This window comes from Vulpes vulpes, chromosome 1, assembly GCF_048418805.1.
Source record: "Vulpes vulpes isolate BD-2025 chromosome 1, VulVul3, whole genome shotgun sequence".
In the NCBI taxonomy this organism is placed as follows: domain Eukaryota; kingdom Metazoa; phylum Chordata; class Mammalia; order Carnivora; family Canidae; genus Vulpes; species Vulpes vulpes.
In genome coordinates this window covers 193,455,676-193,481,691 of record NC_132780.1, presented here as the reverse complement: position 1 = coordinate 193,481,691, position 26,016 = coordinate 193,455,676, and the positions used below count along the sequence as shown (strand labels likewise).

The window sequence follows — 26,016 nt, the reverse complement described above, 5'->3', positions numbered from 1 at the left end:
TACATTAATTGATTTTTTACTGTTAAATCAACCTTGCCTTCCTGGGATAAATCCTACTTGGTCATGGTGTATAAGTCATGTTATATGTAACTAGATTTGATCTGCTATGATTTTGTTGAGGATATTTGCATCCATATTCATAAGAAATATTAATAGTTTTCTATTCTTGAGATGTCTTTTTCTGGTTTTGGTATCGGAGTAATAATAATAATGGCCTCATAGAATAAGTTGGGAAGTATCCCTTTCTTATCAGTTTGGTTGGTTGCCATAACAGAATACCATAGTCTAGGGGGCTTAACCAACAGAATTTATTTTCTCACAGTTCTGGAGGCCAGAAGTGTAAGATCAAGATCTTATCAGGGTTGGTTTCTGTTGAAAGCTCTCTTTTCTTCATGATTTGTGGACAGCCACTGTCTTGCTATGTCCCTTCCTGGCCCCTTCTTTGTGCATCTGTGTTGCTGGGGGACAAGGAGAGAGGGAGAAAGAGAGAGAAAGCACATGTACATGAGCCAGCATGTGCATGCCCTGTCTTATGTCTCTTCATCTTCTTGTGAGTACTATCTACCTAACTGGTCCTCTAAGATTAAGTTCCTAACCTTAAGACCTCACTTAATCTTTATTATGTAGTCTCTGTGGGAGTTAAGGCTTCAAAATATGAATTCTGGAAAGTACACATCAGTCCATAACATTCCTCTTCTATTTTTTGGAAGAGTTTGTAAAGAATTGGTTTTAGTTTTTCTTTAAATGCTTGATAGAATCCACTCATGGAACCATTTGGGCCTGGGGTTACTTTGTGAATAGTTTTTGATTATTAATTCATGCTTTTTACATGTTACAGGTTTGCTTAGATTGTCTATTTTTTTCAGTCAGTTCAGTAATTTGTCCATTTCTTCTAAGTTACCTGATTTATTGGCATATGATAGTCCATAGTACCCTTTAATGATCCATCTTGTTCCTATAAGATTTGTAATAATGTCATCTCTTTCATTTCTGATTCTAGTCATCTGACTTTTTTCTTTTTTCCTTTGGTCAATCTAGCTAAAGTTTATCAAATTTGTTGATTTTTTTTTTCAAAGGGCCACCTTTGGCTGCATTGATTTTCCCCATTGTTTTTCTAGTCTTTACTTAATTTCTGCTTCAATCTTTATTTCCTTCCTTCTGCTTGCTTCAGGTACAGTTTGTTCTTTTTTCCCTCCAGTATCTTATTGTGAAAGTTTAGGTTATCAATTTGAGATCTTTCTTCTTTTTAAATGTAAGTATTTACAGCTATAAATTTTGCTCTAAGTCCTGCTTTAGTGTCATCCTGTATACAATGGCTTTTATTTCCAGGCAAGTTCCATATCTATCCCCATCTATGAGAATAATTGCTAGCTCCTTGATTAAAATCAAATCTTAATCTTTCAATATCTGCATTATGAGAGGAATCCATGCATGAAGAAGACATCTGGATCTTGTTTTTCCTCATTGCCAACCTTGAAGGATCTATTTGTTTTTGTTACTCTAGCACATTTTCTTTGTGGGTGTCAAGATCCGTTTTGATCATATGTGGTATAGAGACGATTATTTTATTTTATTTTTATTTTATTGATGAGACTAAGGCATATATGATCTTGTCTGGGATGGGAAGGAATTCGTAGAATATTTTTCTTTCTCTTTCTATCCCCATAATGCCCTTGAACTTTGTCCTTAGAAATAAAACAAAACACCCCACACTTTTTGACCATAGGTAGAACTCACAGACAGAGTTCAACAAACTGAGATTGAGCCTTAAAAGTGTAGAAAGTCATGATTTACTTGGACAAAGGGGAGCTGATGATGAGGTTGGCTGACTCTTCAGGTCCTTTACTCCTCTTGCTCTTTTGATTGGCTCTTTACCTCTTACCTGCAGGTGCAAGGGAGGACCATGGGGCTTACCAGATCAGCATTTGTGTCTCCAATTTGTTAGCTTTGGAGGAAGGACAGTACCCTCATGTGTTCTGGGACTAAAAGTGTGGGGAGGAAGCACCATTGCCCCTGTATCTCCACCCAGGTCATATTGTTTCTTTAACTCAGGGATATTGTGACTCCTGCTTGATCTCTCTAAAGCCTCCCGGGCCAGGTGAGGAGGGCAGTGTTAGTGGGCAAAGAGAAAAGAGAGCAGAGACAGGCTAAGAGACTGTTGGAAGAGCAAGACCATGCAAGGATAAAGACCTTTGAATTTTACTTTCAAGTCATCAGTAGCCAAAATCATCACTTTCCTCTGAACACAGGGAGGCACATCTCCCATCCCTACTATAATATGCTTTGTTGGTGAGGCAAGGGTCTCAGTCTGTTGAGAGGTGAACTATTTGGGATTGTGATGTGGGGTCCATTCTACTTCATCTCTCATCCCGGCAGATGGTGACAGCTGTGCTAGGGGGAAACGTTTGCCAAAACTGTCAAGTAGCCTGTTGACTTGCTTTCTGATCTCTACTTCTCTGTCCTGCTTTCTCACTTAGCAAAAACAGTCACCACTGAGGACTGCCTGGTGAACCCTGTAGGCATGAACCGCTACAGTGTGGACCCATCCGCCTCCGCCTTTAGCCACAGGGGCTCCTTGCCCACCTCCTCCTCGCTGTACTGCAAGAGGCAGAACTCTGGAGATGGCCATCTTGGGGGAGGCCTGGTCACCACTGCCGGTGGTCCCCGCTCCAGCCCCATGTCCTCTGGAGGCCTCTTGGCACCTGGGCTGAGGCCCCCAGGCTCCAGCCCCAAGAGAAACGGGACCTCTCTTGAAGGAAACAGATGTGGTAATGTAATGCATGCTCTGACTTCCCCGCGATTGAACCTCCTCGGCCTTTGCCCTGGGATCACTGCATGTAGGGGGACAGGGGCGGGGGGCAGTGGAGGGGGGAACCGTGCTGTCTGAACATGAGAACACTGGGAAATCAGAAGCCCTTTCATGGATGTCTGTTGTTTTTAAAGGCAGCTAATTTCAACCTTTGAACACAGTAAAGAAAGTGGTAAATTAGAGTAGGCTAGGCTGTAGGCATAAGTAGACTCCAAAACGTACAGTGGCTCAAATGCACCAGAAATTTATTTTTTGTTCAAGAGTCCAAGGTGGGTGCTCTCAGTTGGCAGATGCATCCCAATTTGTGAGCTCAGCTTTGTCCATTGAGTGGCTCGGCTATTCCCTGTGGCCTCCATGCCCCCCAACACTTAGCGGGTAGGAAAAAGAAAGAGTAAGCAGGAAGGCACACGCTCTTCCCTAGAGCCTGGAAATGATGCCCATGACTTCCACTCACATTTCATTGGCAAGAGGTGGCCATCTTGCCACTCCTCACTCTAAGGGAATCTGGAAGATGTAGATCAAATTCTGTGCCAGGAGAAAGAAGAACCAGATATCAGTTAAAGCATCTTCTCTCCCATAGTGGGTGACATTTGCAGGATACAAATACCAGAGTTAAACATTTCCATAGTGCTGGTTGTAATACCACCGCTGGCTCACCCATTAAAGGTACCTTGTCGGGACGCAATGCATGGAAATGCTCTCATTCCAGGGATAGCTTGGCGTCCACTGTGAATTATGGGTTTTTAAAAAATTATTTTCAAGTTTCAGTATTGCATTAATGAACAAAGGCGGTAGAACATAGTGGATAATCACATGGACGGTGGAGCCAGATGCATGGGACTGGAATCCTGGACCCACCACTTCCTGACTGTATGACCTTTTGGAAGTCTGGACTACGCTGTGCCTCAGTTTCTTCACCTGTAAAATTAGAATGATAATAATAGCATCTCCTAGGTTTGTTGGAAGGAGTAAATAAGCTTATATATGTATTTAGTGCAAGACCTAGGAAGACCTAGGTCATGGTAAGAGCTCACTAAACGTTATTAGTCACGGATCATGTGAGCACACCTCTCAACTGTCTCTTCCGTTAAAGTTGGTGGGGTATCTGGCCCTAGGTCTTAACTATAGGATTCAAGGAGTAAGAAGAAGGCGTGATTTGGATGAAGAGAACTTCTATCGTTAGCTGAAGAGGAGAGCCCCACTTAGGACTTCTTCCTCTTGGGTTCTTGGGTAAAATCAGAGAGCTGGAGTCCACCAGTGCCTGCTAACTTCCACTCCAAGCAAATTGCCAACTATATCCTGAAGACTGACCATCTCTTAAAAACTTAGAAATATTAGTGAGAACTTTGATACCCAGCAAATCAGAGTAAATTATGAACAATTAGCAAGACCCTTCTGGGCTATAGGATATTTAAAAAATCACACAGCCGCCCAGCTTCCTCAGAGTAAAGCTGCTGCAGGAGGTAGCAGCTGAAGGTCATTGTTGAGCCTCTATGTTACACTGAAGAAAAATAAAATTATTCACCCTTTGTAGGTACATTACCTCTCAAATGCTCCAACAATTCCTTTAACCAGTACATTAGATGGAACCACTGATACCAGAAAAGCCAGCCAGTTATCATTCTAGCATCAAGGTGGAAGGAGGTGGTGGAGAATATGAGGACCGAGGGCAGTACTGACCTCTCTGAAAGAGGTCTCCACTCTGCTTACATCTCGTTGGCCAGAAGTTGTCACATGGCCACCAGCTGCAAGAGAACCTGGAAATACAGTTTCATTCTAAGCAGCCACGATCCCAGCTGGAAATCAGGGATTCTCTTACAAAAGAAGAAGTGGAAAAAAAGATATTGGGGAGGCAATAACAGTCCCAACCACACCTTCAGATTAGAAATGTTCATTTCCTCGATTTCCTTCTGTAGCACTTTTTTCCCTCATCTCTAGCATTTCCTCTTTCCTGTCCCATGGTAGGACGCAGCCCTTCAGCTTTGTAAGGTCCCTTGCTCATCCCTGAATCCTCCACAGCCCCAGAAAAGGGGCCTGCTTATTTGAGGCCTAAATAGCTACTTATTGAGCACCTACGATGAGCCAGACACTTTCCATACATCGTTTATGACTTTTATCAGTTAATTTTATAACTTACTATTACAGTACATGTATATTATTATAGTGGGTATTATTGTATACAGCGCACAGGTAAAGAAAGCGAAGATCCAGATAAGGTCGTTCACATGTTGAGCCAAGATTTGACTTTAACTGGCTCCAAAGCCTGCATCTTTCAAAATTACCCCAAGGATTTCCAAGCTATGGTCAGTGGGCTGCAGGGGGTCTCGCTGAGGTTCTGGGGGCTAAGGAAGAGGGGATGGGAATAGATAGGACTCCAACACCCCACCCTCTTTAACCAGGGCCTCTTCACATTTGCAGGGTGGGCTTTGCATATGCTTTGCTCGAACCAAGTTTGCACAGCTAAACACATTTGGAACCCATGGAGATAAGCCATGCTCAACTGAGTGGCAGTATATTAAAGTAGGAGAGAAAACCATTGGCTTCCTTGCCCATTTGTCACCTGGCTGCCAGTGTGGACGCTTACTGTGGGCCCTCTGGAGGGTTATTAAGTTTTTCCTCACCCAAGGAACTGTTCTGTCTTGCTCTGGAATTCCATCCCAAGTGAAAGTAGTTGATGTAAAGAAACTGTACTACTTTAAGAGGGTTTGACTTTGACCCAAGTCATAAACCCTAGAAGGGACCTAAAAATGGATTTTCTCCTGTGGTGCTAATCAAAATAGTTTAAAACCATGGAAGCCAGAAAACTGCACGAGCTGCAGGCAGGAGAGTAGGTATAGATGACACGACAAACTTCTCAGCCTTCTGAGGAGTGCTTACCCTGGCCTCCTGCTGTCTCCACATATTGTACCTATGACCTCTGCCAGTGGACTCTGAGGGGATGTCGTCACAGGACACATTTCCTTCGTTTGTGCTGATACTTGGGTAAAAATTTGAGAGCTCTTCCCCGTCTCTCATCCAAGATGTTACAGCACCAAGAGCTAGAAAGTTTTCAAATAACAAAAGCTTCCTAACTTTTGCATGCTGTAGGATTCCCAACCACAATTAGGTCCAAGTTTCAGAATCAAGAAATGAAGTAAATACGACATTGGTAGGAACCCCCAAATGCTTCCCACGGATTAGAGTTGGCTTCATCGGGTGAGGTGTTGGGTGGATAGACAGAGAGACCACTCAGTCAGAAAAAAGAAAGGAGAATGAGGCCCCTGCTCAATGTGCAGGGGCTGAAGTGAGCAAAGGCAGGGCAAGAGCTTATTCATTCCAGGGCAAGAAGAGAGTTTGTGCAGAAATGCCGAGGGAAAGCACGCTGGGAGACTTGGGGTCCAGGTCAGGCAAATTGGGCTTTAGTTTGTGGGAACCAGATATTTCTGAAGAGGGAGGTAATTTGATGGCCATGGACTTTAGGAAGACAAATCTATTGGCCGTTGGAGAATGACATATAATAGCGATTAGAAGAATAGCAACTACCTTTTGATGAATTCTTACTGTTTAATGCTTCACATTATCCCATTTAATCCTCATAACGTGGCAGGTGTTTGATAGGTGAGGCAATGGAGACTCAAGGAGGCTTTGCTCAGTTTCAGCCAGCAGATACTATGCCGGGGGCTTCTCTCAGGTCTAGGGAGGAGCTGTGAGCAAGACACACGTGGGCCCTGCTCTCTGACCATGTGCAATGGCAGTATCGCACCAACTTAATGACAGCTGAGACTATCGCTCCAAAGGAGAAGTATGGATGCTATGAGAGAATCAACTAGGGAGGGCCACTGAGCCTACTCCAGGGAGGTGAGAAAGGCTTCCCTGAGGAGTGACAGTGGAGCCAGCTGGACCAGGGAAGCCGGCGTTGACTGGGCAGGAGCAGTGGGGAGAAGGAGTGGCTGGAAGGTTCTCAGCAGAGGTCAAATTGCTTGTCCAGTGTCTAGGTGGTAGAGAAGGATCCAGCCCAATTTGGCCTCATTTCAGGCCTGTGGGCTCTCCTTGCCTCTAGGGGCATCCTCTCTTCTCATATAGTATGTCCGCTGCTCTTGAAGGAAAAAAAGAAAAATCTGAGGGGCACCTGAGTGGCTCAGTTGGTTAAGCATCGGATTCTTGGTTTCGGCTCAGGTTCTGATCTCCGTGTCAGGATCAGGAGATAGAGCCCCATGTCTGCTTCTCCTCTGCCCCTCCCCTAGCTCACATGCTCTCTTTCTCTCTAAAATAAATAAATCTTTAGGGGGAAAAAGAAAAACCTGATTAAAATTTGAGGATTGGTCAGACTCTCTCCCATCTCCTATCTTTCTCACCTCACGGAGTCTTGAAAATTCTTATAATAGAAATAATGAGAAACAACATTGTTTTAAACTACTATGTTTCCCAGCTAGCCTGGGCCCCTCTCACACTCTGCATGGCCTCGTTTCTAGGAAGGACACATTCTACAGGGACCAGGTGGCCAGGAGGAGCTGAGAACGGATCTACCCTTTTCTTGCCTTCACCCCCATCCCTCCCAACCCAGATCCAGCTGCTAGAGGGGTTGAGAGGGCCAAGGGGTCCTTTTGGAGACTGATGAGCTTCAAGATGCTTGTCATCAGGTTCCAACCCGAAGCCACACACTCACTTGAGTCCTACAATACTTTTGAGAAACAAGATGAAGGAACCGAAGCCCACTGAGAATGGTCAGGGCCAGGAAGGGGTTGTTGGCTCCTGGTTCAGTGTGTTCTGCACATGGACACAACCATGAGGCTTTCTGATCCATGAGAAGGTGACTCCCTCAGTGTCATGCAGGACAGCCTGTGGCATAAAGGGCCCAAAACAATGGCAGAGAGGGAAGGAGCCTTAGACATTCTTCCCACCTCCCTCATTTCACACCCAGAAGCACAAAGCTGCTTACACAGCTGGTGGGTGGTGGGGATTTTTTGACCCCCAGCCCATTGCTCATTCCATTTTCCCACATGATGCTACGGCTAACTAACAAGCTTTCTTTGAATTATGGATGAGCAAAAGGACATGATGTGTGTGATTGCGGGCATGTGTGAGACACAGGGACTCACCCACAGCAGTGCAAGTACCTGGGCTGCGGCAACGCCTGGGGTTGCACTGAACACTGATTCACGGGCGCTCCGTTCCTGGGCGTGTGAGATCGACTTTAGAAACAACCACCCCATCTTCCACTACACATCCACTCACAACCGGGTTTCACTCTTCACGGCGGCTCCAGTAAAGGGACACGCCGTGCACAAAGTTCCCTGAGCTGGAGAACGCCGCTGCCTCCCCATAAAGGCATTCGGTGAGCGCTTCGCACGCCCTGGTGCTCCACGAGCAGGATTCTTTTCACATCCATCATGCCTTATTGCTGTCCAATCACCCCTGCCTGGCCTGGCGGTGTCAGGCCCGACCCATCCGTCTTCCTGACACCTTCCCCGCCACCGGAGGGGGTGCTGGCGTATTTATTATCTTTGAGAGCACACGCCATTGCAGAGGCTTTACAAACCTGCCACTGGAAAGTTCCATTTCTCTTCCTTCTACAATGACATTATGTGCTTTGGATGTTGAGCAGCTCCCAAGGTGTGCCAGGCTTCCCACTGCTCTCTGCCCTGCACGATTCAGAGGGCCCCGAGACAGGCTCCACGCCGGCCGGCTGCTGCCTTGCATCCAGCAAGGGCCAGTGATGCCCACAGCGGGCCCTGGGCTCCAGGAGCGGAGCCTCTTCCAACGGGGCTGCCTCCCTCCACGGCCATCACCTGGGCTGCAAAGACAAGCCATCCTCACTGAGGGCAAGCCCGCCCCTCCTTCTCAGCCCCCGCTCTGGCCCCCTAGCAAAGTAGCACCCTGACCTTGCACAAGGGGCCTGGCTTCCCGGGAGGATGCAGAATCGGTCTGGTACTCTTCCTTCCTGTACGATACAGGAACCTCCCTCTGACCTCTGCTCTGATCCCTCTAGAATCATTCTCAGCACCCAAGACCTCTGTCATCAGAGCCTTTATTGTCACCCCGATTAGGGCCAGAGCTCCCATGGGGTGAGATCCAAGGCGAATAGGACCTCCGTCCCCATGTTGAGTGCAGATGTCTTTAAACGCGGTGAAATCTCTCTAATGAGCATGCATCAGCATCCAGGGGGCATTAAGAGGTGCCCGGCCACATGCCCCATGCCAACCCACCTTCGGGGACCCTTCCAGGCCCAGCAAGGAAGAGGCAGGGGGAAACTTCCAAATAGATGCAATTCTCAGCCAAACCGTGGTGAGTTTAGGGCAGATTTGGAAACACGATGCTGTACTGCTCAGCACTGAAGGAGAAGCGTGCCCTTCTTGGGCTCATTAAGAAGAGGAGCAAGTAGGAGACATCAGGGAATCACTGCAGTTTGAGGCTGGAGGAGGCAAAGGGAAACTGAAGCTTCTGGCCATAGGATGCTTCTGTAGGGAAACTGCTTCGTTGTTCGAGCCTCCACTTTCTTCTGGTCCAAAGACAGAATGAAGGATTACCTGCTCAAGGTTTTTGTAGGAGTTATGTACAGTGTTTCTACAAAATATATTGATTCATTTTACACTTCTTGAGCCCATATTTACAAACACATCTACTTAGAACTGTGGAGGAGTCAGTGATTATAAACCCAGTAACAAGAGGATCCTGTTTTTCACCAAACACTTTGCCCAGGACCTGGTACAGAAGAGACCCTCTGTGGATGTTTATGGAATGAATGGGGTAGGGGTGGGGGGATGAGAATGATCATTCTCAAGAAATGTAAACCGAACTGGAGGTTACAGGCATGCCTATTTGCAGTATAAGGCCATCGTGGACAGCATCTTGGCACAAAGCTGTGGGGGTTAAAAGCAGAGGAAAGTGATATCCAGGTGGCAGGACACAGACATGCTGCCTGTAAAGGAGCCCGCCTGGGCTTTGATGGCTGGTGGAACATCTGTGGAAAAGCACCAGGGTAAATGCTTTTAGAGAAAAGCCAAAAGCATCGGCTAGAGACGGAGAAGGGAAGCTGGGGAGACACTTGGTCCGTGTGCCTGGGTGGGGGCAGGGAGGGTACAGGAGGGGCAAGGGAGGCAGGCAGGGCACCTCCTTCCCTCTCTGGAGCATCTGATGCATGGTTGCTCCGGGGCTAGGCCTGATCCCATTTCAGTCCTGACACTTGCCCTTCCTGGAGGACAACGTTGCATTTTACAGCTAATGAGCTGAGTCGTGGTCAAATTGCTAACAATGAGGGCGGCGGGATTGTTCCTAGGTCTCTCTTGGCACCAAAACTCTTCCCCTCTGTCCCAGAAGGAGAGATATGATTAAGATCAAAAAGAATCCTTGACCTTGACCTAGAGTGGGGACTCTGGAATCCATGCCGAGGCAAGGCACGGACAGAGCTGGGTCTAGGGAACGCACTGAGCCAGTAGACAGTTTTTCTGTAGAAGGAAGAGATCCCAGGGCAAGGATGTCCATAGAAAACCATTGCAGGGGCTTGGGTAAGAGGTTCCCAGATAGGCAAAGCCGGGTGGAAGGGAGGGGTCAGAGGCATCCTTCTAAGAGCTTTAGAATAATTCAATGTGGGGAGCAGATACGGGTGGGAGAGATAGAGCGGAAATAGAGATGTCATTGTGGTTTCAGAAACCTGAGGGGTAGGAGGAGATGCTGAGCCTGGGGAAAGAGGATGAGGTAGTTTGGGACATACAAAAAAAAAAAGTCAATGCCTAAAAAGCGCCAGACATCTGATACCTTATTTTCCTCCTCCTTCACTTGCCCTGCACCTTTTAATCTGCCATGTGGGAGACCTACATGTGCAACAGTGCAACTCGCACGGCCACCGTTCGTCAAGGCCAGCTCCGCACCAGGCACAGGACTAGGCCCTTCGCTGTCAAGGACGTCCCAGCCTAGTGGGGTAGATTGGAGCAAAGGCATGGGAGAGCAGGGGGCCGTGAAGGTGCTCGGTGCCTGCCTGCAGCAGTCACACGTGCAGAACAGAGGACGGCCCCTCACGGACAGGGACCCAGCACAGGGACCAGAATGCACCTCAATCCTGCCATGGCTGTATTGTCTCAGTGTCACCAGTGGAGGCCGAGAGGATCTGCATTCATTTTGGCCTCCCAGCACTTTAGGGGTCCGGTGGACATGGATCCTGGCAAGCTTTCTCTGGTCACCAAGTACCCGCTTCCATGAGGCCCGGGGCTCACTGAGGTAGAGCTGGGCAGGAAGGGTTTGCAGATCCCCAACGTGGACCAGGAGGATCCCAGCCTGTTGAAGGAGATCCATTTTCTAACACTTCCCTCCCTGGGAGAACAGAGGACTTAGGCCTGGATGGGAGGCCCTGCCTCCAGAAGGGGCCTAGCTGTGTGCTCCAGGCTCCTGGCCAGAGCAGCCATTCCCAGCTTTTCTGTGTCACGGGGTGTCAGGAGCCTGTCACAGGAGGTGGCTCAGGCCACTGCCACGGCCTGGGGCCGGGGGTGGGGGGCAGGCAGCACCAGGTAGGCCGCGGGGCCTCGTCCTGTGTCTCACGTCCTCCTCTGTGCCTACCCATCCAGCCTCGAACCCTTCCCCGGCCGGGCAGGACGCCCGGCGGCCGAGGAGCAGGAACCCTTCCACCTGGACTGTGGAGGATGTGGTCCGGTTCGTGAAAGACGCTGACCCGCAGGCCCTGGGCCCTCACGTGGAGCTCTTCAGAAAGCACGTAGGTGCGGGGTGGGGGCCGGGCCTGGGGGCGGGAGGGCCGGGGCTGCAGGAGGGGGGTGGGAGCAGGGTCCTGGGGGCGCCCCTCGCCGAGGCCAGCCACTTGGTTTGGCTTTTAGGAAGGGAGCTTTGTCCCATCTATTCCTCCGTTTTGGCCTTTACCAGCAGTGCGTGTAGGCACGTAGTCTTAAAACTATTTAGGAGATTCTGAAATAAAGACGGTCAATGAAAACAAAACAAAACAAACAGGTAATAATTAAGACCTCACCTGCCAGGATTACTCTGCCCATCTGCTGCTATGGCTGCTCTAACCAGTTCCCACCAACATCTAGCTTAGACCAACACAGCTTTATTATCTTCCAGTTCAGGGGGGTCACGGGTCTGACGGGGATCTCCGTGGGGCTGAGATCAAGGCCTCTGCAGGGCTGACAATTCCTTTCTAGAAACTCCAGGGAGAATTCGTTTCCTTGCCTTTTCCAACATCTGGATCCACCCTCATTTCTTGGCCCGTGTGCCTCGGCCCTGGGCCTCAGGTCCAGCAGCAGCAGGCGAGGCCTTCCCAGGCTGCCAATTCCGATTCTCTCTTCTGATTTCTTCTTCCACTTTTCAGGATCCCCGTGGTTACACGGTCTCTCCCACCCAGTAACCCAGAATACTTCCCTGATTTTAAAGCCAGCTCAGGGCAGCCCGGGTGGCTCAGCGGTTTAGCACCGCCTCCAGCCCAGGGTCTGTTCCCAGAGACCCAGGATCGAGTCCCACGTCAGGCTCCCTGCATGGACCTGCTTCTCCCTCTGCCTGTGTCTCTCTGTCTCTCATGTATAAATAAATAAAATCTTTTAAAAAAATAAATAAAGCTAGCTCATTAGCAACCATAATTCCCTTTTGCCAGGGAAGCTAACATACTCACAGGTTCGGGGAGTAGGACATAGACACGTTGAGGGGAAGGATGGGAGCGTTATTCTGGCCTAGCACAGTTACCACGATATTCTCCTGTCTGTCCTGTCTTCATTTGGTGCTTCTGTCATAGAAACCATATTCTCAGATCTGGGGAGACTCCTCCTCTAACCCGACCCTCACATTTCATTAGGGATATATTTGACATCGCTGGACAGTGGGGTCTTGCAAGCAAGGAGCACAGAGTGGGTTCTGTTGAGACAGATCTGGCCCTCTTCCAGAGTGGTAGGGGACGGTGGGAGACCGGGGGGGGGGGGGTAAAGAGAGAAGATGAGGCCCGCAGATGAGATTTGTCCGCTCTGCTATTTTGCCAACGACTCAGAGAGTGAGTGATACGGAGTAGGTGCTTCCGGCTGGCTGGCTAGACGCACGAGAGGGGCTGATGGCCCTCGCACAGTTGTAGGAGTCCTGTAACTGCCTCTTCCCGCCACCTGAGAACCCAAACTATCTACCTTTTGTCTCTTGTGACCTAAAAATAACAGTATAGGTGATCGAGGAAACCCAGCCTTACTAGGTTCATGAATTCAACAAACATTCTGGAGACTTACCATGTTCAGACAAATGGGAACGGCCTCGACCACGACCTCGAGGGGTTGGCATCCCCTTAGTAGTTCTTTGTGCTAAACCCTGGGATGAAGCAGGTGCATGAGTTAGTTGTATGCCACCTGGTATTATTAAACCCCTGAACTCCCTCATCATTGTATAATTAGCAATTCGGTAATCAGCTCAAGGTCGGTGGGCTTACCAAGAAAAGAAACAAGAGACTAGGGTGATGGATGGAATACCAGGGCCTCACACCAGCACCTGAAATGGAAGAGTAACAACTACTTTTGGGGTCTGACGGATGACACTTGGTCTAGTCTGTTCAGGCTACTGTAACAAAGTACCATAGACTGGCTGGCTCCTGAGCAAGAGCAATGTACTTCTCAGCTCCGGAGGCTGGAAGTCCAAGATCGGGGTGAGAGCCCTCTTCTGGGTTGCAGACCACCATCATGCTGTATTAGGATACTAATCCTATTCCTGAGGGTTCCACCTTCATGACCTCATTACCTCCCAAAGTCCCCATCTCCAAATACCATCACTCAGGTGGTTAGGATTTCAACATTTGAATTTGGGTAGAGGACACAAACATTCAGTCCATTGCAGATGTTTTGCTCCTTTAGCCCTAGAGGAGATGAGGAGAGAAGGATCACATGGGAGACATTGGGAGCATAACTGGGTTTAGGTTTGGTTCCTTCAATCGAGGGAGCAGGAATATGAAATATCCAGTGTGTCATATGACCTCAGGGAGATTATGGGAAGAGGGGCACATGGTATTGGCCTGCTTTAATTTATTTTCTTAAAGAAGATACTGCCCTGGGACTAAGAGAATGCGTGCCCGAGTGAATCCATATTCCATCACCTCATCCCCCAACCACCAGTTAACCGTAGCCACTGTTGGATTAATCTGACCATCTTCTGGATTTTCTTTTTTTCTGATCCTGTTCCACCAGGAGATCGATGGCAATGCTCTCTTGTTGCTGAAGAGTGATATGATCATGAAGTACTTGGGTCTGAAACTGGGACCCGCGCTGAAACTCTGTTACCATATTGATAAACTGAAGCAAGCCAAATTCTGAAGGTTTTTAAAAGGACAGAAGCAAAGTCCAGACAACCAGTCTCAAGATCATCTGCCTTACCAACGTCCAAGCCACCTCCACAAGATGGATTTTCACCTGAAAAATCACAGCCACAAAGACTTGGTCTTTTTATAAAACGTGTGCATCGCTGCCTTTTTAAAAATTCAACGTGGCCCTTCTGAAAGGCTCCTCTGTGTTAATGATTAGCCAAATAATAATAATAATAATAATAATAATAATGGAAAGCCTATTATTTGAGCGTTTCTGATAGGTTGGTTGCTCTTAGAATGGGTCCTATTTTTATGATGAGAGGTCAGGGAACCCAATGCCACTGCCCAAGGAGAACCCTGGAGGGTTCCAAGGATGTGAGAAGAAAGATCTTTGTCTCTACAGGGACACTACCACAGCACCACCTGTCTTTAACTCAGCCCGGGGGACCAATCCCTGTGAGCCTTGCTTAATTCAGCTCTGGAAGCTGTCTTCTGAGGAAACATGCCTCACCTTGCACTATCTGGAAAACTTGAATTTTTTTGCTCCCTGAAAGAGAAAGGGAAAAAAAAATCTTTTCTATTCCTCGTTATTTGAAGTACTGTGTTGTCTCGCTAGAGGGCAGACTGCAAATGAAGTTTCAGGACCCTCCCTGCAGCAGTAGCTGCTGCTTTGGCTCTCGGTGGCCGGGTTAGGGTCTCGGTGAGTAAGATCTAACCTACGCAGACGGGGAATTTCTTCCACAGTCCGTACCACAGATTGCAACTTGGGAAGAAACACTCTTCTAGAACGTTCTAGCTCATAGCCAGTCCTTATCGACTGACCTGAGATGCACAAGCAGCAAAGTCAAGAATTTGGAAGTCTGTTCTTCCTGAAGGGAGTTCCTTCCCTTTCAGAGTCCTAACTGGGGTGTGGATGTGTTGGCACGCTAAAGAGTCCTGGTGACACTTAGCCATGGGTGTTTCTTTAAAAGAAGAAAGAAGAAGAAGAAGAAGAAGAAGAAGAAGAAGAAGAAGAAGAAGAAAAAATGTTTGAGATAAGCTTCGAAATGAGAGAGTGATTTCTAGTGACATTGCTGGATTATGTAGTTGTATCGCTGGCTATTTTTTCTAGCTCTCAACAAATACACAGATATGCTATCAGTGCATTTAATTCCGTTTACAAATAGGTTTTCCTTCTTCACTGTGAAGTAATAGGAAAAAAATTGATTTTTTTTACCCCTTCACAGTTGTGTCTAAGGAAGGACAATGAATCCCCGAGTTACTAGGCAGAGGGCATCCTCATCTCTCATTCCTCTTTTTATCCTTCTCCTTTCTCTCTTTCCCTCTTTTATTCATCTTCCCTTGCTGAAGAGGAAACATATCTTCAAAACGAATTCACCTTTGACGCGGGCATATCCTCTTCCTTAAAAACATTCGCAGTGCTGGAGGGGAGGGGATGAAAACTAGGCCTTGCAATCTCTGGAAGGGTGACGATCAAAGAAAACGCGGGGCCTCCCTTGGCCCAAATGCAGATGAGAAGCACACCTTCCTCTATGGAGCGGGGTGGGCTTTCACCCCCTTCACCCCTCAACCAGGTGCCGGACAGGAGCTGTACAGCCTTGAGGGCAGCCAGGGGAGATTTGCATAGGGATCTTCTAGAAGTCAGTTAGAACTTAGAGGAAGATCAGAAGAAAGAGTCCATGCCATGCCGTCAGACCCGCTCTGATGAGCAGTATTTGAGAAAATGCGTCATAGCAAAATAACTTTTTTGAACACACAACCGGTGGCTAGACCTAAAGCATGACAGAGACGGGAAGGACAATGTCCTAGACGTGCTCACTACTTGAGCTTGAGTCATCAGGCTGTGCAAGGGCTTGGTGTCTGTTGCTTTCGACACCTGACAAAACTACCCTGAATCAGGCCCCAGACAGAGTCCTCCAAGATTTTAAAGTGATAAAATGTTTGTTCATTGTCAGTGCTCACGGCTGGTCCGGAGTCAGATAAGTTCCCTCAAAAGGCCATGGCTAGGTTACGTGTTCAGCACCGCCAGTGTGAAAATGGTGAGATCCAGAAAGCCCCCCGACAACCGATCCTCACTGTCTCCACCTGTGGCGTTTTTGCTCAGGCCTCTGAAGCTTCTGCCTCTTCCATCAACATATACCTCGTGGAGAGACCTTCGAAACTTCCTACCTACCCTCACGAGTGCCTCCCTCACTACAAAGCATGAACGTTGGTGCCCCCCAACAAATGAAAATCACCCCCAAACAAGGTCAAGGAGATACTTGGAGTAGTGTTTGGGGGAGAGGGATTTTCTCATCTCAAGTCTGGGAGAAAACTGGATCCATGTTCACGTGTAACTGCTGTCACCGAGGTGCGATCTCATTTTGCATGAAACTTGAAGCAGGAGGACAGATTGCTGGAGCCATGATATTTAAGGTTTGACTTTTTAAAAATCTCATTACTCTTAAAATGAACGCTGCCATATCAGAAAATAACCCAGGGAGGAAATGCCTCCTTGCCTGTTTTTTGCACTGAAATGCAATTAGCCAACCAAATTATTGTAGCAATACTGCAATTATAATTAATTTTCACCCCTTTCAAAAATCTTGTCAAACCAGGCAGCTAAATAGCTTAGCAAATGTAAAACATGCCAGGCCATTTCCTCTAAATGGACCTTAAAGAGTCAGGCCATGTGTGTCACTTTCGTCCAAATGTGAGCTGATTTGGGGAGCCTCACACTTGTGCAGATAGGGTACTTGTCATTCCGTGGCGGTAGCTTTGCTTCAGGTTGTGGTGAATAATGATATAGTTTTGCATAATTCCAAATTAGAGTGTGTGAGTGTGTGTGTTCATGGCCAGACATTTCCAATCACCCGTGTCTGTTAAACACTGGGAAGGAAAAAAAAATTGTAGAGGCAATTCTATTGCCTGAATCATTTTAAATATTTCATAAGTACATGAATCCCTTTGTGAAGGCTTCGGGTAAAAGAGGGTGTGTGTGTGTGTGTGTGTGTGTGTGTCCAACAGTGGTTGGAAGAGCCTAAGGAAGAGGCTGAGAGCCTATCAGCAATTCCATCTGGTGTAGACGCCTCCCCAGCACCTGCTCTGGGCTCCTCTTAGGACGAGGAAGCCCCCCTCTACTGTGAGCAGGGGGTGCCCTAGAGGCAGCCGGGGATGGTTCTGGGGGTTCTGGGCCCACCTCCCTCTGGCGCTGACCTGCCCCCACCCAGCCCATCCCGGGCTCTCTGTGCCGAGGAGGCACACCTAGCCTGGGAGCCCCCCAGGGCAGGGACCCGACGTCTGGAGCGCCTTGTCTAGCACCCACCAGAGCGTCCACCAGGCCCCCATCATTTCCCTTCAGCCGGGCTGCCAAGCTTTCTTTTTTTCTTTTTCCTTTCCCCAGGAAAAAGGAACGAAGAGCTCCTCGGGAGAACCAAATAGGCTATTTAAGTCGATGTATTGGGAAGGAGTCCTGAGCTGAGGTTGGTTTGCTGGAGAAGGAACCCAGTGAGAGAGGGAAGACGCAACTATAAACTTCTTAGGAAAACAATGAAAGAGCACCTCGCCTAACAGCCCAAGCCTGGAAGTGGCAATAACCTATTTTTTGTATTTCTGTGCTGTGTGGAACAGTTCTTATTTTTTTTTTTTTTTTGGATTAAAATCATTTTTTTAAATTGTTTTTTGAGATTGTCTTAGGAGAATTTCGTCACATCTCTGAAGATAATTGGAGATGCCCAGGGGTGACCAGGGACTTGAGTTTAGTCATTGTCAGAAGGTCTCAGCAGGTGGGAAGATCCCGCTTTATTTCTCACTGGCCGGGTTTTCCCAGTTTCCCCACCTGTGAGCAGGTGAGGGCCCACGGAGAAGGTTCTCCGACGGGGCCCTTCCTCAGCGCTTCCCTAGCGGCGTACCAGGACGGAGAGGTGGGCCTCAGGACGGAGAGGTGGGCCTCACCTTTTTTTTTTTTAAACCTCAGACATGGGATTGTGAGGGAGTAGGTGAGATGACCTTTGCAGAGCTGCCATGTTTTGTTGAGGAGAGCGGCGAAAACCTGACGGCGGTTTATTTTCTGTCATAAACACACTCCAAGCACTGAGTGTCCTAGGCCGGTGGCATGAGAAGGCCACTTGAGAGCCCCCAGAGATGGTCAGACGTCCAGAGATGCCGTCATTCCTGTTTCCGTCTGGTGATGTCACCTCAGGGGCGTCGCCCGCTGCCCTCACACACCCCAGGCCTTCCAGCACCTTCCAAAGCCACCGCGCGCCGCCGAGCTGTCGAGGGAAGAGCACTGGGAGCCTCGGCCTCCAGGGAGGCCTCGCCTCCGTGGCTCCCCTAATGGAAGACGGTTCCTTCATGGACAATTGGAAGCTGGATTTTGGGGAATCTAACATTCACTTGAAAGAGAATCTCTCTTATTTATTGCCACCAGTTAAATATTACGGAAACATGTCTGCTAACAATTTGCTTTGTGTAATTTGTCCTAATGCTAATAAGCAACAGCTGGGAGTCTTCCTGCGGTAAATTCCTGTGTGGTTACGGCGCTGTCCTCACACATGGACCTCACCAGAACGCTGTGCTTCAGAGGAACGTTCACGCCGGCTCTCCCGGGCTCCAGGGAACTCCCCCAGCTTAGAAGCAGCTCTGGGCACAAGCACATTTTTAGAGGAAGGTTTGCTCTCAGGGCCCCAGACCTGTACTTTCAAGACCCTGCGTGCAGGGCCTGGACCGGGGTGGGAGGTGGGGGTGCGGGGGGCCTCAGCCTCCGCTCAGTCCTGGGTTTAGGTTCCTCCAGAGGAGAAGACAGAAAGGAGCACGCAAGAGTGAGGCCTTCTCTTAGGAGAATTTCGTCACATCTCTGAAGATAATTGGGGATGCCCAGGGGTGACCAAGGACTTGAGTTTAGTGGGCAGGACGTGCACCCGAGGCGGTGGTGAGAGCATGTGGAGACCCAGCCAAAGGCCTTCGAAGGGCGGCGCAGCAGCCTGGCAAGTGACGACCTCGGACAGTGTGGGGACAGCCACACCATCCGTCCGAAGGGTCTAAGCGGACCACGGAGACTTGCTCTGCGCTGCCGGCCCAGCAGCCCCGCTCTGTGGCTCCGCCACCCCACCTGGCCCGTCGGGGCGGCCCACGCACTGAGGCTGCTTCACAAGGCCAGGCAGGCCGCTTGCCTCAGGTGCCTCTCTGGGGCACACCCGGAGCCCCGCCTTTCCCAAGAGCTCCCTGTGAAAGAGCCGACTAACGGGGTGCCACTGCACCGTCACCTGGGTGACCCCACGTGCCTCCCATCGCCCGGGAGCCCCCTCAGATCCCAGGCGGGCCCTGCCTCCCCATCCAGCGTGGGATCGCCTTCCCCACAGCCCCGAGAGCCCCCTGACGGCTTCCCATTCGAGGGGACTCCACTCCCGGAGGAAGTGGCTTATGTCCCTGTTGGACAGTTTTCGTGGCGAGAAAGGTGCTTCTCAGGGAGACACAGATGTCTGTGAATCAGGCGCAGGCGTCGGAGATGAAGCCAACCCCGCAACCTTTCTCTTTTGAGCAGAGCTTGTCCACGCGGTACCCACACCTACAATACACACCGACACTGGCGGGTAGACCCCAGCTCCGCTACACTAGGGGAGAGGAGCAGACACTTGATATAAATGTGGACCTTAGCTAGGTCATGGCCATCAGATTCATCAGTGCTGCATTTCTTGTGGCCACACACACACACACACACACACACACGGGTGCCCTGAGAGATCTTCAGTGCAGCTGTAAATCCGGCTGTGTTCACATACGCATGTGAGCTACGCAGGCTTGTGCGAAGGAGTCTATAAGGCCGTGGGCTTCATTAACTGTGAAAAAATATACTATGAGACGTGGAGGGCCTATCTCTTAATTGTACTCATTAGTGATATAATGAACTAAGGAAGCTTTAGTTGAGATAAAAACAAGTTATAATTGATGATAGAAAAGTGAACATGGTCCGTTGTGAAAGTACGAAAGACACAGTTATGACCCCAAGCCCAAATTGCATTACACGCTTGTGTGTGCATGCACGAGTGAGCGTGTGGCTGTGAGTTCACGCAACAAGAAGTGGGAATTGGGGGATGTTTGCGAAGGGGCTGCAAAGGGAGATACTGCTTCCTAGGGCATTTTGTCTTCAACAGAAGAACTATCTGGCAAGGATTTAGAAATCAGACCCCAAACTAAACATGACATGTGGTTTAAGTAGCTCACTTAGATAGAATTCTGGGTTATGGGGCAGATTCTCTATGAAAATATTTAAATCTTGGCGCTTGGAAAAAATAGATACCAGCTAGCCCCTTGCATAGCCCTTGCCATATAAACGGCACCTTGTTAATGAACTGAATGAACGCGTGCTTGGCCAGGTTTCATATTTTTGTCGAAAAGCCACTCATTTCTCTTTGAACTCCATGATCTTTATGGAAAGGAGAATTGCCAAAGCAGAGCATGAGGCCTTTCATTTCCTTGCTCTCCCAACCTCCACAGTCACCCACTTGCATCTCACTTGTCTCTCTTTGTCTTAAGGTCTCACATTCCAACTGGCCTGGGGTCTACTGTGAGCATTAGAGAGCAGTATGTACGGCTTTACTCCTAAAACATCTTTCGTTCTCCCTCTCAGTCCACATGCTCCCTCACAAACGAGTAGGGTTCCCACCTGCAGGTAAAGTGCACAGGGAGGTAACCATCTCTCGGGGAGGGCCAGGGTGCTCTTTCCATGACCCCCCACCACCCAGTCCTTGGTAGACAGCAGGTCTACCAAACCGGGCCTCCCGCACAAGCCACTCTGTCGTGCGTGCAGATGGCAGCAGGCCTGTTTGAGAAGACACAGCCTGTAGGAGATGGCTAGAAGCGAAATTTCCCCTGTCCTCTTCTATTCTTTACCCATTTCCGTCCTTGAGAGCGGATTCAGAAATATCTGGGACTTCTCTCTCTCTCTCTCTCTCTCTCTCTTTTTTTCAAAATCGTTACATAGAAACATTGAGAATAGAATCATGGGACTGATTATTTCATAACCACACCAAAACGTAGAGTGTTCTACCTTCAAAGAAATCTCTTTTTAAAAGCCTGGGCATGTGTTCCAAGGATGTTGTCACTGCTCAGATACATCTCTTCTGGGGTCATCTTTAGAAGCCAGAACACATCCCTTCCAAAGTGTGGCTGGAAGCGTACTGTCGTCCCTTGGGAGTGGATGGTTTTTCTTTATGGAGCACGCCAAAGCCCCTGGGGTGGTGTCAGGTGAGCAACACAGGTAATCAATCCACTTGAGATTTTAAAGGGCATATCTCATTAGTTTGTCTTCTCCTTGTGTGTTCCCTCATTTGGTCAAAAACTTCAAGCGATAACATCCACAATTCATTTCTTAAATATATTAGGCGGGCGTCAGTATAAGGAGCTGCAATGCGTAGACTACTTTGAAGGGCCACTTCATCTGGATAAATGTATAACATCCACAGGGTTCGCTTTAAAGTAGTCTTGCTGTATCTTTAGGATAAGCTCAGGATATCATGGGCATATGCAAATACACCTAGAGCCCCCAAGTCCCAGGGGAATGGGGAGGAAGAAGCACTGGGGACACCTGGACTGCCCATCTCCAGGGTGAAACCTTCTCCACATCTTCTCTCATGGGTCCCACGCAACTCTGTGAAGGCAGATTATGGGGGCGGTGCAAAGGGGCCAAACTCTCCAACCTCATACCCTCATCTCCTCAGCTGGAAAAGGAGGGGGCACCCCGGTGACCTTTAAAGCACAGACAGTCATCACTCTCACCAAAGCCCAGTGGGGCTGCTGGCTCCTCACGCTTGTGTTTTATGGCTTGTAGCTTCCGCCTGTCCCCCTGCCTGACCTCATCTGGATATGTTCTTATCCTCTTCTCTCGTGGGCCCATAACTCTTCCTCCAAGCCACATAAGTGTGATGTTTGCCATCCTTTCTCATTACTTTCTCCCTTTCAGTCTTCCTTTCTCTTCATTCTTTCCTTTTCTCTTTTTTCCTTCCTTTCTCTTTCTTTCTTCCCTCCTTTCTTTCCTTCTTCCTTTCTTCCTTTCCATTCTTTCTTTCCCCCCTTTCTGTTTTTCTCAAATGCTTTTTGGGAAGGAGAGCGGGATGGAGAGAGAAACAAAGAACAAACAGGTGGCCTCTTCCCCTGCTGGCCCAGCAGTCCTGCCCCTCGCCTGCCTTCCACTGCCCTCTCACTGCCTGCTCACAGCACTGCTCGGCTCTGACATGCCTCCGGCCCCATCTCCACTTGTTCTTTCTGTTTCTCAAGGTCTAGCCCTCTTATCTATCCTTCAGTTTAGGACCAAGAATCCTGTCCCTTTTATTTTTATTTCTTTTTTGAGTCCCTATCCCTTTTAAATGCTTCATTCTGTGACTCACCCTGATGTCTCAGTAATATAACTCATCAACCTTCCTCAAGTGCAGGCCCAGATGCCCAACCCTCTAGGGATTCCTCCTCATTCGGTCCTGAAGGTCAAGAGCCAAGTGACCTGGAGACAATCTGACATACCTCTTGAGAAGCATGAGTTGTTTCTCCCCGCTGCGCTGCCTCCTGCGATCTGCATGGGGTCACTCTGACATGCAGTAGCAATTCCAGATCGTTCCACAGTTCTTAATGGAACATGTGGCTTTGTCCAGACCCACTTAACACTGACTACACCCCCTGTGACCAAAGCCAGGCCAGCGCCTCAGTTTAAAAGAGGAGGGCCAGCCCCGATCGAAGATGAGGCACAGTGACCTCTATCAGAATTTCTGGGGTAGGGTTTTGTTCTTAGACAGTTACAGATCTGCTGAGAAGTGTGCAATATTAAGTCTGGGTAGGGAAAGATGATGACATATTTCTCAAAGGAAAATGTGGTTTAGAGGAGAGAGAAAGGCAGCAAAATTCTGGAAAGGGGATGCCCTGTTCCTGGCCTTTATTCAGCAAATCACATGCCCTCGAGGTCTTTCTAGAAGTCAAACTTGTTTCCACCACAGGGCCTGAAAGTGTTTTCTGCCAAAGTGTGAGAATTTGGAGGACTTTAATTTCTTTTATTATCCAGCATATTCGAAACCACAATATTTAATTTGCTGTCATCTTCCGGCTAGATCTTTGATCACTTGAGGATTAAAAAATAATTAGCTCCTCTCATCTCATCCTCCAGAAATGTTGAAAGATCATTTGTTTTATGTAGCAAACATTTCCATTTTATAGACATCATTTGATTACAGTGTTTCTCTCCTGCCTATACCTACATGTAATTTTATTAATATAAAGATTTTCTCCTTTAAATACATTTCCTGATAAACTGGCTTTTTATTCCATACACACACAGTGAAAATGGATGAATCAAAATCATTTCATGATAATTGTCTTCTGTTGCCATTTTCTCTTCACACTAACGGCGAAAACTTTTTGTTAATTAAGTGCCATTGTAATATCACAAAGCGTCACTAGGCCAAAAGGTTTGTGTTTTCCTAGCTAGGCCAGGCTGTAATTATCTGACGAGGCTTTTGCTAAAGAACAAGGGCATCTGAGCAAGTGGAAATCCATGTTCTCCAAGCTCGTGAGATTGAATGATGGTGATTGAAATGTTAGGCCTTTTGTTTTCGAAGTTGAGGGGTTTATCATCAGATTCTTTCTTTCAACTCAGGCTCAGTTAATCTCATGTTTCCACTTCTTTATTTTACTTCTCTACCCACTATGCCCACACGGGAGACTTTCTGATCTCTCTCCACCTGGGAGAAGGGCAGCCAAACCCTTTTCCTGGCAAAGCTTCTGTCCTTAACCATGCACTGCATGAAAGAGCCAGAAACCAAGAGTACAGACAGGTCATCCCCCCATCTCCCTAAGAGAAAAATAAGGTTGATTGCATTGCCTTTTCTCTACCTAGATGGCCTTCCTCCCTTCTAATTAAAGATTTTAAAAGGGTGTGTGTATGCATATTCATGTGTGTACTTATGATTGGGTTTGGGAATTTGAGATAAAGGTCATCCAGTGAAAGTTTATGCATCATTGGCTCGTGCCGAGGCACGTGTGCAAGGAGGGCCTGGTATATGTATTGCAGGTACTCGAAATACTTGAAAATTCATTGTGCTTTCACTTTTTGTGGACATAATGGAATTCTGGAACATTACTTCAATTCCATGCTTTATTTAGAAGTGCTTGGAGAGTGTGGAGCTTTGAGCTTAAGAAATGGCGTAGTTTTAGGGCCTAGGGTTTTTTTTTTTTTTTTTTTTTTTTTTCCGTTAATTTCAATGGATCTAATTTTGCAGACCAGGAATCAATGAATAGAACTCATAATGGGGAACAGCATTTACATCAGAGAGAAAGAGCAGTAAACTCTGTCACCTGGGGAAAGAGCCTCTCCTTAATTTTTGCTCTCTGTAAGCATGATGAAATCAGTGTTTCCTAATATCGGGACAATCCTCTCACTTCGCAATGTTCCTATGTAGTTGTGTCACGTAATGGTAAATTGTAACAGGCAATTTGGTTCTGTAATTCAGTTTGCAAAGCATGCAAACATAAGATAACTAGGTTAAATGCAAATAAGCATTACACTAAGGTACAAAAAACGGGGGGGGGGGGGGGGGGGGAGAAAAGATGCTGTGTCCGTAACTTAGAAAGAACATGAATTTTATTCCTCATGTGCCTCAAAATGTAGTTTATTAGAGTTATTTATCCTCTGGTTTAATTGTATCACATGCTGTTCATACAGATAATTATCTGTGTATAAACATATATGTATTCTTACTGCATATATTTACAGATCTCTCATTTGTAATAAGCAGGCTTCAAGCAAGCATGTTCTTTAGGAGTGGGTGGATGTGCTCATTTTTTTTTTTTACAATGTACAGTGTTTTAACAAATAGATGATTATAAGCATCGTATCAAAACGTGCTTTTAAAAATTTTCAAAGCCTTTTTGTTATTGTATGTAAATTTGTTCTGTTGGGTCCATTCTTTCATTATTTGGAGATCTATTTTAATATATTCCTTTAAATAGTGACCAGTAGGTACACTATAGTCAGATATGTAGTTTCATTCAATAAACACTACTGGCCTTAATGATTTTAATATTTTGGACTGCTTTTCCTTTCATTTTTGAAGCAGCATTTTTTTTTTTTTCAAATACAGTGTATTGTGGGCCTGGGAGTGATTCAATAAAATTTCTAAATCTTAAGATTCCAAGACAATGCAGTATTTTCTGTTCATGCTGTAAAAGGTATTTCTGTATTTTAATAAAGAATGGAATTTACATGAGACTGTGTATCTTTTCTCTGATCAACTTCCCTGTGTTCATTATTATTTCATTAGATCAAATTCCCATGGGTGGAATAGGCAAGGAAAAGCCTTTCAGAGGGGGTCTTTTGACAGCCAAGGCCGAAAAGTCCCCATTCACAGTGCTGCAGGCAGCACTTCCATTGCTGGCACAGAGCTGGCTGGGAGGACCTGTTCCAGGAGCCTGGGGTTCTCTAGTGACTATAGTTCCTGACCTCCCTATTCTGGTGAGTACAAGGGGGTAGCCCAAGGCAGGGAAGGAATGTGAGAGCTGCTCAGAGCCCCGGGTACGGGGTGTCTGCCCAGGGTCCTCTTGGACCAGTCTCTCCTCTAGGATTTCCTTCCTGGTTAGCAATCAGGCCCAAGGGGAGGGCCGCCTCCTGTGGTGCTCAGGGGGATTGAAATAAATTGCAGTGCTTGGAAAAGCCTTCCAAACAGTGTCAGTTGAATCTGGAAACCTCTTCTAGCTGTTTACTCCGGCGGGTTGGTTGTGACTCTGGCTGTTCAGAGGTCATGATTGCTCCTGGGTTTTGAGCCCACCCTCACCCTGACATGCCAATTGCGTCTCAGAGGCCACCATCCTGTCCCTGGTGCTTTCTTTGCAAGGATCCTCCCCAAAGGCAGCACGGTTCTCGGTGAAACAATTCAGGGACAGGGAGCGGTCCTCCCATACCAGTGTTCTCTGTGGCTGGCTAAGGCCAGTGGAAGACCTGGGGACA

General features: G+C 47.7%; 1 protein-coding gene and 1 long non-coding RNA gene across 3 annotated transcripts in view; both read left to right on the top strand.

Moving 5' to 3' along the window:
• The window catches only part of SCML4 (Scm polycomb group protein like 4), a 102,730-nt gene extending 88,521 nt beyond the window's left edge, over positions 1-14,209 (top strand). For both annotated transcript variants that reach the window (XM_026005774.2, XM_072738240.1), the window contains 3 exons: positions 2,478-2,768; positions 11,347-11,492; positions 13,939-14,209. In XM_026005774.2, the coding sequence (XP_025861559.1) occupies positions 2,478-2,768; positions 11,347-11,492; positions 13,939-14,064 (563 nt within the window). In that variant the 3' untranslated portion in view covers positions 14,065-14,209. The remainder of the gene's footprint in view (positions 1-2,477; positions 2,769-11,346; positions 11,493-13,938) is intronic.
• Positions 14,210-16,158: 1,949 nt separating this feature from the next.
• LOC140595609 (uncharacterized) lies at positions 16,159-25,279 on the top strand. Its single transcript, XR_011997335.1, has 2 exons — positions 16,159-16,469; positions 17,437-25,279. It is a non-coding gene; the product is annotated as an uncharacterized lncRNA (long non-coding RNA).
• Positions 25,280-26,016: the final 737 nt, after the last annotated feature.